We start from the raw sequence: 12,131 nt of genomic DNA on the forward strand, positions 1-12,131 counted from the left end.
AGAGAGAGAAAACAACACGGCTATGAGGCTCTTCCTCACAGGGGGATGGATGTGCGAATGCACGGTGGCGGGGGTGTGAGGGCGCCCAGCGCCGGTACTTACACGCTCCATCTTCGTCGTAGTTGCTGAGGTCAAGGTTAATTGTCCTGCTAAACTCTAGCACATTGCACCACTGGTCTTTGTTAATAACTTTATATTTTGATTGCTGATGGAGGGAAAAGTAATATGAATTACCGACACTCAGAATTAACAAATGGCACGGTTTCAACTGCTGTATGAATCAACATAATCAAGTTCACGAAGGTTAACTCTTTCCACTTGAGGGATGTTAAGCACCAATCTAGGACAAGGATGAGAGAGAGCAAGAGGACTGAAGATGACAATTTGCATTAGGAAAATATTATGAGGGCTCAACACAAAATGACAAGCACATCAAAGAAACGTGATTTTTGTCCCTAGAAGTGAAATTCCTAACCTGCAGAAGTCCTTTTACAAAAAAGAGGTAATTAACCTACTTCACAGAGATACTGCAAGAATTAAAAGAGAGAATCCATGTAAAGCACTTCACTCGGTGCTTGGCAGAAAGCAGGGGCCAGAGAAAGAGCCGCTCCCATGAGTAACGCTGTCCTGAGCGGCACGGCTCACTGCCGGGTGTCAGCACAAAGTACACACAGCAGCGACTTACTCTACGAGAACTTACGAAGTGCTACCAGCGGTCTCAGAGCTAGGTGCTCTGTCCAGCCACTGAAGAAAGTTACTGTTCTAACAATTCAAAACTTGAATCTGATCACAAAAGTAACAAATCAAGGATACCCATGAAGTGGTTTTTCCATTCCTCTTAGACCAGAAATATGCCGCAGGTAGATTTTGAAGTACACGATTCCTGTAGAAAGACTGAAAACTAAAACCCAGATTCAACGGCTTTGGAATCCTAACCACTAAAAATCAGGAACACCGGAAAACAATACAAGTACATCAAAAAGCAAAGAGCTGAGCCAATGGTTTTGAGGATGCAAACACAAGAGAAACTCAAATGAAAGGATCGCTGTGTCCTTTGAAAAGAAAAAAAGCAAACTAATGTAAAAGAGAGAACAAAGCACAGACTACAAGTTGAACTTTCTAAGCAGTGCAAAGCAAACATCGGTCACGGAAACAGTTGAAGATGTTTCTGGAATTGTGCAGTCAGACCTGCCTGCGGCAAGGTCTCTCAGCTAAAACGCACCTCCCACTCAGGCTCAGTCTCCTCAACTCCAAGAACAAGGACCTATTTCTACTCATTTTCCAAAGAAAGCTAACATGTCATGGGATGGCCAGAGAAATTAGAACAGACCATTTGCAGACATGGATTGCCGTGTAAACAGACACTTCTCACAGTAAAACTAGAGTTTTTAGACCTGTTTTGAGGATTCCTGGTTAGGAACATCAAAAGCAATTTTTAGTAACAGTCCTCAAAGAATCGTATCAGCTGGAAGTGTTTCCAGACCCATACAAAAAGTGGGTTGCACAGAAGATTACGGCAGGAGTGAAGTCGGTCAGGGTACGGCCCGAGCTTTCCTCAAGGACTCGGCACCTTCATCCTTTCAAGCAAAGGGCACCTTTTAAAGGGTTTGGGGCTGGAGGGCAAGAAGGATGCCATGTAGGACAACCCAAGTAGCTCAAACCTGCATCTCAGATACTCGCAGGTCCTACAGCATCCCACAGCATCAAAACCAGCTCCTGAGAACCAGCAGCTCAGCACTTCTGATCATTAACACTTAAAGCAAACAAACAGCGATGGAGTAAAACGCTGGCGTTTTTCTAACGCAGACGTAAAGCAAGTGGAAACTGAGGGGGATACAGCCAGTGCGCCTAACGCTCAGGTTGGTCTAGGTCCCCAAGTTCCTGGAGAGAAGACAGATCCCTTACCTATCTAGACGAGACTAGACAACAATATATCACAAACTTCTTTTAGTAAGAAGGCAGAAGGCTGTTTTTTAACCTTTGCTCGCTCAAAGTGGAAATTCATCTAGAGCCACAAAAGAAAGTGAATCTTGCTCATGCAGAGTAGGAAATCCTGACAGAAGTAAAGCTTTCCGAGCGGGGCGAGAGAAAGGAAAGGACAGAGCTCCAGCTGTCTCGCTTGCACCTGCGCCGGGGAGCGATGCGACACATGACCCCACACACAGACACACCCCAAGAAAACGGGTAACTGCTCACGGACAGCAATTACACGTCACCATAATTCCTAAAGGCAGAAAAGTACAACAGACAAAATTACGTGAAATGGTTAAATAAAGTATACTTGGTAGTTCTAAGCAAGCAAACATACATTCCATAAAATAGCAATTTGGTACCTCTAAGAATTGGTGAAAAACTGGAAAAAGGGGCCAGATTTTTCCTAATAACAGTCCCAACATGCACTTGGCAGTGTTTATGTCTAGGCTGCGCTGGTCCTTTTCCTGTTTAACAAACAAAAACAAGGATGAGCCAGATGCCCCCAAATAATAAATTCCAATAATCCAAATTTCTATTTCACTTCGACACAAAATTAGTTAACAGCTCATTTATCATACACCATAAAAACCCTGAACCAAGACTAAGGGAGGGGGGAGGGGAGGCAGTCAAACGCAACGGAGGGCTTAATCGTTTGGGTACCGTACCAATTTACCACAGGAAATTCATGTCAGCTGAGTGATCGCCCTAATGCAAAGTGGATCAGTTATGTAGTAACAATACCGATGATTATTTCACGGGATAAAGAAAAAGCTACAACTCAATCACTCGCCATTTGACATTTCTGATGATCATCCAAATCATTAGTATTGACCCCAAAGCCCGTGACTTAACTGAACGGAATTTAAGGGTTTCGGTTTCCATGCTTAGGAATCAGGTTTCCTTAATAAAAACCATTTTTTCCAACAATTTCATTTCATTGGTAAATGTTTTTCTTGTACCTAAACATGCTGGAATTAAATTCAACTCATAATAAATGCTGGGGCTCTGGGGATTCTAAGAGGACGAATGCATCCCCCTACTCTGCGGGAAAACAGTCTAACCTATTACAGTCCTTCTTACCTTGGATTTATTAGATGTGAAATCTCTTAGCAGAATACACGTAACTAGTAGCCCAGTGAAAAACAACATTTTGTAAGGAAACCAGAAGAGAAATATTACATAAACCTGAATATGGGCAGATTAAGCTCAAATTCACTGATATTTGCAGTTAGGATCCTCCTCTCTCACTGTCCCCTTCTGTACAAGTTTCCATTCCGGAACTACAAGTGGGCACTTTCTATGCAAAGGGACAAAGGACCTGGGACCATAAGCGGTAACCTCACACATCCAAAGCTAGCCTCCCTGTGGTATTTTAACTACCGTGGCAATTTGCAGAAGTACTTTTCTACAAAGGGAGAAAGTGCCTGGCTATCTCACTCGGGGTGGACTCTAAACGTTCGCCAAATTAACAGACGATGCTGTGACCACCACTGTCAGCCACATATGCAGCCACACATACCTTCCGATAAAGTAAATTGTTACCTCGAGGACTTAATGCTGAAATGCTCTTTAGTACACAGAGAATTTCTGGCCATGACACCGGATTTAGAAGTAAAGGACTAAAACAATACAGCAAATGTGAGGGCCTCACTCAACAACAGCAAACAAGGTAGATGCAGATACAGGAAGATGTGCAACGGGGTCTGTCTTTCGGTCCCGGTCATAAAGCATAACGACCGTTCTCGTACAGACCAGGTCAGATGGCTCCAAGTCACCCTTCTCTGTTACAGGCCACACAACTGAGTCTGAGGATGGCGGGGGCCCAATTCCACAGTTCAATGCCAACAGGTGGGACCTCCTTTCCACGGCGTTCTCTGCCTGTCTCCCGGCCATGCATATGGGTCTTGCTCAGGGCTGCGGTACTCACTCCCACGGAGAGGAAGACAGTAGAAAAGGTGCTCCCGAGATTGCCCACCTTTTGCCCACCACCTCATTGGTTTGTTGCATTTCGGGGGTTCATACTTCTGTGATGCACTGTGCAAGCAAATGGAAAACTTCCTCTTACCCTGTAACATAGGTGTGGCAGACAGCAACAGCACACCATGCTATAAAGCAATCCACAGAAAAATAAAAAAATAATAACGAGTAAACTGTGGAGAACACACGCGGCACCACAGGACTGGGCCCAAACGTCGTTTGTTGAACAACAGCTCGTGCAGCACAGGGCTGACGCCACCGGCATTCTGGAAAAGCTTTCCCTCTGAGCAGTTTGTCATCATTCACCACACCTAAAATCACTAGTCTTGCCTTGATACATTTGTGCCTTCTTCCAACATCAATGCCTCTGTCCCCATCACAATGGACATACACTAAGGTGACAAAAAAAAAAAAAAAAAAAAAAAAAAAAAAAAAAAAAAAAAGATACGAAGGACCTGGACAGACTCTTTGCAACAATATAATCATCTGACAAACTGATGATCATGAAGGATTTCAATGCATGTGTTTGGCAGTGATGCCAAAACATGGAGGAAAAGGCATCAGACTCACAGGACCGGAAGCTGAACAGCACTCACTTACTCCTGCTCTGCCAGGGTGCCAGCCGGCAGCTCGCAATCACTAACACCATCTTCTGCCTAGCAAATAAGAGAAAGATATTATGGATGCACTCACGGTCGGAACAGTGGCATCTTGCTGGTAACCAACATTGCCAGTGGGGGGACTTGACTAAGTGCGAATGACCATAACTGGAAAGGCTCAAAATTCCTGGAACAGCACAGTTGAGAGATCTCACAGCAAACATCTCCTAAACAGCAAAATGGGAGACACACTCAGGGGGTTCTGTGACAATGATCCTAATGGCAGTCTCTGCAAAGGAGTCCCAATTAAAAGTGAAATGAATCTTCTAGAATGCCATGAGGCAGCCATCAACATCATGGGCAGTTTAAAAAAAAAAAAAAATTCACCTTAACAAATTCAAGGAGTACGGCAAAGACACACAGAAGCTCCTCACGAGAATTTAAATAGTACACTATCAACACCAACCCTAAGACCCTCTGCTCATAGAGCACCAAGGAGCGAGGGACAGATTTCCGCATCTCAAGGTCAGAATCTAAGCAGAAAGTGCCTTGAGAGAGACAGGCAAGAGTCGCTCAGTATCCCCGAAGGCCCATCAAGGTTAAAGGAGAAGAAACGAAACTTTCCTTCCTGCCTACTCCTGACCCAAAACGTGTAGGTATATATTTCACGCACTTGCATTCAACGTAAGATAACACATTAAAAAACAATTATATTTTTCTAATAATAGGAACCAAACAGGTTTATACACCAAAGATACACTAACTCCCTACAATACACAACTAGATTCTGCCTTGCTGCCTCCTTAAACACAGATTTTTAAAAAGCAGTTACAGATGAATCAGGCCTCTTAGCGGTGCCGCGTAAAACCAAAGGAATGTATCTGAAGATTTGAGGAAGTTATGTTTTGTATATGGAATAAATGCATTCCTCAGGCTGAAGTCTAACAATAGCTAACGCAGAGAGTAATGAAGTTCTATTAAGGTCTGATCTAAAGTTCTAATACATATACTTTTAAGAAGCACTCATGTTTATATAAGACTGTTCCAGGATAGGTCTTCTTGTAAAATGTGAAGATTAATCATTTTTTTCCTTAAATGGCTCAAGTGACTTAAGAAACAATAATAGAAACAAAGCAATTAACTGTAAATATGTAAATGTAAGTATGGTATTATAAAGACGAATCTGCTAACGTCTTTCACGTCCAGTATCCAGATATGCTGTATCAGAGGCCCCCAACTGTTCCAGATGATCTAGTTCCAATTTTCACAACGTGTTCACAGCTTAAGACTTGTATGTGAAAAGGGGGATGGACCTTGAATTATTAAAATGATGAAGGAAAAAAACCTTCAAAATAAAAAAACTCCCTAAAATTTGCGAGACAGCCTTTACCAGATGAGCTCAAGAAACAATACATGTGACCACAATTCACAGACATAGATGGCAAGAACCAAGTCGGAAATCGGTGTGTGAGATCCAAAGGCCTAAACTGAAAACGGAAGACACGCGTCCTGCACTTCTCGCTTGAGACCACAAGGATTACAAAAAATAAAGAGAGAACGCAGTCCTCCTCAACACAGCTACCTAAGAAAACAAACGTAAGGGAAAAATAATGCTAAAGGACTCAAAGCTTACTGTGATTCAGTTTACAAAACTGACAATGCAGTAAATCAGTTTTTTGAGCGGGAGTTTTTTTTTTTTTAATGCACATTAAAAACAAGCTAAAAGTCCAAAAAAACCAAGAGTCCCCTCTCATTGGGAAAAATGAAACTAAATAATTATGCTCTTAGAACTTACCCAGCAACTCACTTACAGATAACAATGTTTGCAAGGCAATTACTTAATTAAGCTAAACTATTGACACTTCCTTTAGAACAAAAGAAAAAAAATCTGCCAACAGGCACAGTCTCTCCTTGTCATTTTATTTGGCACAGACTGTATTACTGTAAGCACTATTCTTGGAAAACAAGTCATTATTTGAGACTTGAGGTATGCAGACAACCTAAACAATGCCCGTGAAGAGTAACACAACAACTATTTGCAATTCTATGGGTAACTTTTACGAAAAACTTAATCTGTGCCAGAAACTGTTGTAAGTGCCTTAAACTCATTTAATACAACAACCGTGTCAGGACAGGCATTATTAGAATCCCCACTTTATAAATAAGGAAACTGAGGCACGGGGCACTAAATAACATGAACCAGGAAGTGTGAGTCCAAGCCTGAGCTCTTCACCGAGTACCACGTCGCTTCCCTGAGAAGGAACGAGGAGAGAGGCTGAAATACTGAGGCATAGGGTCCAATTAGCTTTACGAGTACCTGCTGGGCAAACCTGGGTGTCCACAATAATCACAGCGTAATCTTAAAGATAAAACTGACCAGATTTTCAGGGTAACCAACCTGGGATTAGATGACTACATATTCTTCCTTTCTTCCTGCTTTTGTCCTCGCCCAGGACAAAACCTTCTGTTTTCTTCCTAATTCACAATGAAAACATGAGAAGTGGAGGGTGTGTGTGTGTGTGTGTGTGTGTGTGTGTGTGTGTGTGTGTGTTGGGGGGACTGTGTGGAGAGGGAAACTAGACAGACACACTGGTTAAGAAGAAATTTATTAGGGGAAGTGACTCAAACCACCGCAACAGGTGTAGGTTAGAGTTGGGTGGGATTCTCTGATAAGAGGTTGCTGAACGAGGCCTAGGAAAACTTTCCTTAGTAAACTCTATGAGTGACGTGCTCAGTCACGTCTAATTTGCATGGACAGACATGACTCAGCTGCTATTTTACTGACAGGAAGACGACACAGGAGCTTCGATCTGTGGGGCTCCCTACATCTTCCCGAAACACCCCCTCAGGAGTGGTCACAGAAGCGCTGGGAGCCTGAGGCCGGCAAAGCACGAACAGCCAGGGAGGCTGCGGGAACCACCTGCGGGAACCACCCTGTCGCCCAGTAAGCGCCGCCGTGAGAGCGCCTCCCAGTAAGAGGGGCTCCCAACGGGCTCTTCTGCCTCCACAGAACCCTCTGTTACAACTTCTTAAAGCTTTAGTTTGAGGACTGCAAGGGCAAGGACTCCCCCCAGAGAAATCGCCCGCTGCTCCCTGCACCCCCGCGCCTCACAGGGAGGGCCTCCCTGCTCTCCACCTGGCAGCTCGTCCTGACTCCACTTTCCTCCCCACCCCGTGTGGCTGCACCTGTGTTGGTCTAGGAGGCCTCTCGAGTCCCTCTGCCCCCCACGCCCACAGCCTCCTCACTCAATCTGCCCCTCATCTCTCCTTTCTGCACCAAGTCCAAACATCCCGCCAGGGGAAGGCCAAGAACGCCCGCTCTTCTCAGGGCTAAGACGCTGCTGCTCTCAGGCCCTCTCAGCCCAACATCTGTCCTCCTCAAAACTCCGAGGTGTCCACTCGCTCCATGACTTCAGCACGCTACCTGCCTCTGCCACAGAGAACGGAGAAAAATCAAATTTAACGGACATTTAATAACTATTCCCAGATCAACAAAAACTTACTATAGTTTTTTACCTCATTCCATTGGTACAATCTTACTGTCAATAGGTCCTTTGTTTAAAAAGGAATCAAGAGGTTCCTGGGTGGCTCAGGTGGTTAAGCGTCCGACTTGATTTTGGATCGGGTCACGATCTCACCGTTTGTGAGATCAAAGCCCTGAATGGGGCTCTGTGCTAAGAGTGTGGAACCTGTTTGGGATTCTCTCTCTCTCTGCCCATCCCCCGCTCACACTATCTCTCTCAAAACAAACAAACTTAAAAAAAATTAAAAAGGAATCAAGAAAAAATGGCTGTTTTATTTAAAGGAATTCATACAATGATATTTGCTTGTATAATAATACCTACATCGAGGAAAAAACCCTTCCACATAAAAATACTCAGATGAAATCCCACTTGTATGGAAAAACTGGCCATTTCAGCCCCTGAATGTATGTCCCACCATCTTCCTCCAACAAGACACCACAGGGTGGTGACAGTTTCCAGTCAGGGAAGGCGCTGTGGCTCTGTGAGAAGACAGTGACGTGCACCACAGGGGCGGTGCTTGGGCCCTCCTGCCGTCCCCTCCTTTCTGGCTCAGTCTCATCATCTACGTAACAACAACACTGGACCAAGTGGCCTCATATGCTTTCTTTCAGCTCTAAAGCTCCACAATTCCACGGCATCCATAAGACTAAGTTCAAGTCAAAGTAAAATTAGGAGAAAAAGAATGCAACTTTACAGCCAAGCACTATTTTTAATTGGCTACAAGGTTTGAAAGTGAGGGGAAAAAACCCAATCACATCCTCAGGACTATAGTCTTGGTGGAGAGATGTCAAAGAGTTCATTTTACCACTTTCTAGTATTGTACTATAATTTATTTCCTGGTACATTAAAGTATAAATGAAAATATTTAACATATGCCATTGTTACTTACAACAGGGAATATTTAAGATGTTAAAACGATCAGAAAGTTTCACTTCTATTAAAAGTTTGATTTTTAAAAGGTCTGCTGTGTTAAGTACACATTATTACCTCCAGGAGTCATGTTTTAGTAGGAAAAAAGAAAACGTTAGAGGGGGGAAAAAGAAGAACTTGAGTTCTGCTTCTAACCAAGATGCAGTTAGAAAAATCAGATTTCCCCTTTCACTTCCAACAACCAGAAAATTGGACTGAATATATGAAGTGATGCCTCTCACACACTGGACAACGGACCATGACCACTGAGAAAAAGGAGACAGGAAGTAAGCCCTACGGTGATCCCAGCTCACTGTTGGGACACCCCTCTGAGGCCAGAGCACAGGAGGGGGAACGCAAACCAAGTCCAGTGGTCTTGCTGAGTTGGAAAAGACAAGAGTTCAAGGACACAAAGGTGGTTATAATTTGTAGGACAGAATACCAAGGTGGGACCTACACAGAGAGGGATCTAGACATTTACAAAGTGTCTCCCTAGTCACTGGCCAAGGACTTCTCTGTGTCTGTGCAAGAGGAAACTGCCTGAGTCTGGGGAAGGAATCACACGGCAAACAAGCAGGCAGGGTTCCTGCAGGGTTAGGAAGCCCCTGCATTCCTACCAGCTACAGTGAAAGGACCTAACACACATGGCCTGGGGTAGAATCCTCAAAAAGAGTCTTACGGTGAAGCTGAATCACCCCTAGACTGACAGCAATCTCCAAGTAACTATAATTATACGCCAGGAAAACTTTTAAATCAAATCTTATTTAAAGGAATACTAGAAAACCCTGGAACCCACAACATAAAATTCACAATATCCAGCATCCAATCAAAAAACAAAGAAACAAAAACTACTAGGAATGTAAAGAACTTGTGAAATACGACACATAATCAAGATAAAAATTAAGCAATAGAAAGAAGTCCAAAAACGACATACATGATGGTACCAGAAGATAAAGTTGTTAAAACAACTGTTATAAACATGTTCTAGATATTCAAGAGGTAGGAAATATTATCACATAATGAGGAGAGAAACATTAAAAAAGGCTCAAAAGGAACTTATAAAGATGAAAAACTACAGTACTTAAAATTAAAAATACACTAGCTAGGATTAACAGAACTAGACACTGCAGAAGAAAAAAGATTAATATTAGCAGATGTAGCAAGAAATATTACAAAGGGGATGGGGGGGACCCAAAAAACTGAACGTGGCATCACTGCCTTGTGGGACGGTATCGAGCATCTAACATAGGTGTAACTATAATCCCAGACAGAGGGCAGAAGAGAACGGAAAAAATGATGACCAACTTCCCAATCTAATGCAAACTATATGTCCAAAGATTCAAAAAACTAAACAAACCGTAACCAAAATACATATAAGGAAAATTATGCCAATGCATATCATAATCAACTTGCTGAAAAGCAGTGAAAAGAGAATAAAAAACAAGACACTATGTTCAAAGGAAAAATGAACATCAGACTTATCAGAAATTATACGAGACACCAAGGGAGAGAGATTGTTAAAAGTACTGAAAGAATATTAGTCAATCTAAAATCTTTTACCCAGAAAAGCACCTTCTAAATTGAAGGCAAATTAAAAGCTTAGAGAACTCATTACCAGAAAAGCTGTACTACGAAAAATGTTAAAGGGAATTTCTTGGGTAGAAGGAAAATGATACCAGGAAGAAATGTGAATCTACACAAAAGAAATAAAGAGCACAAAGACGGTGCACCAAAGATATTTTTGCCTATTTAAAGCAAAAATGGTAACAATGTATGCTATGGGGTGAATGTCTGTGGCTCCCCCAAAATTCGTATGTTGACATCCTAACCCCCAAGGTGATGGTTATTAGAAAGCATGGGCTTTGGGAAGTGGTTAGGTCACAAGGCTGGAGGTTAGTGCGCTTATATAAGGAGACCCCAGAAGCTCCCTCTTCCTTTCTGCCACGTGAGGTTACAGCAAAAAGACAGCCATTCAAGGATCAGGCTCCAGGCAATCACCAGATACCTAATCTTGCTGGCAACTTGATCCTGGATCTCCCAGCCTCCCTTCTACAGAAATAGATTCCCGCTACTTAGTCTCTGGTATCTTGTTGTAACAGTTTGAAGAGACTAAGTAAGACAATATATTGTGAGATTTATAGCATGTGTATGTGTGTGTGTATATATATATATATATATATATGTAAAATGTACAACAGCAGCAGAAAGTATGGGAGGGCAAAATGAAAGTCTACTGTTATAAAAGTTCTTCATTATACATAAAGTAGTAGAATATTATTTGTAGACTATGAAAATTTAAAGATGTATATGTAAAGCCTAGAGCAACCGCAAGAAAAATGAAACAGAGATGCAGCTATTAAGACAATAGTGGAATGGAATGATTAAAATGGAATCATTAGAAAAAACAAACAAAACTCAATCCAAGGAAGTCATGATAAAAAGGAAAAAGAAACAAAACAGATAAGACAAATAGGAAAAAAATACTATAGGAGATGTAAATTTAACCATAGCAATAATTACATTCAATGTACATGGTTTAAGCATCTCAATTAAGACAGGTATTGTCAGACTGTGTATATGGTATCTGTAAGAAACTATATCCTACCTATAAGAAACCCACTTTAAATAAAGATACATGGACAGGTTTAAAGTTTTAAAAGGATGGAAAGAGATCTATCATGCAGACTTTAATCAAAAGAAAGCAGGAATGGCTTTATTTGTCTCAGACAGAGCAAACTTCAAATTAAGGAATATTACCAGAGATAAAGAGACATTTCATGATGCTAACATGTCAATTCTTTAAGAGCATAGAACACCATGAAGTAGATCTAAACCTAGTTATCTGCTTCAAAATCCATGTTGGAAACAAGAGGAGGAACAGAGCTGGAGAGTTTAACAATCCCCTCTCAGTGAGGGGCAGAGCCTAGCAGGCAGACATCAGGAAGGATACAGAAGACCTGAACAACACTATCAACCGACATGACCTGACATTTATAAAACACTTCCCCGAACAGCAGCAGAATATTCATTCTTTTTATGTGTTTTACACATAACACATTCATCACGAGACCATTCTGGACCACAGATGAGGTCCCCATACCCCTAAGTGAACTGAAATTACACAGGGTATCTTCTCTGACCACAACAG

General features: G+C 42.2%; 1 protein-coding gene across 11 annotated transcripts in view; it reads right to left on the minus strand.

The window, feature by feature from the left end:
* DCUN1D4 (defective in cullin neddylation 1 domain containing 4) overlaps positions 1-12,131 on the minus strand; it is an 85,043-nt gene that overhangs the window by 3,330 nt on the left and 69,582 nt on the right. For 9 of the 11 annotated variants that reach the window (XM_047855824.1, XM_047855825.1, XM_047855832.1 and 6 more), the window contains 2 exons: positions 2,334-2,438; positions 103-205 (listed from right to left, as the gene is read on the minus strand). In XM_047855824.1, coding sequence (XP_047711780.1) covers positions 103-205; positions 2,334-2,438 — 208 coding nt within the window. Of the gene's footprint in view, positions 1-102; positions 206-2,333; positions 2,439-4,644; positions 4,778-12,131 lie in introns of all 11 variants that reach the window. The other 2 variants (XR_007151546.1, XM_047855827.1) reach the window with 2 other exon arrangements.

The sequence above is a fragment of the Prionailurus viverrinus genome, chromosome B1 (genome assembly GCF_022837055.1).
Source record: "Prionailurus viverrinus isolate Anna chromosome B1, UM_Priviv_1.0, whole genome shotgun sequence".
NCBI lineage: Eukaryota > Metazoa > Chordata > Mammalia > Carnivora > Felidae > Prionailurus > Prionailurus viverrinus.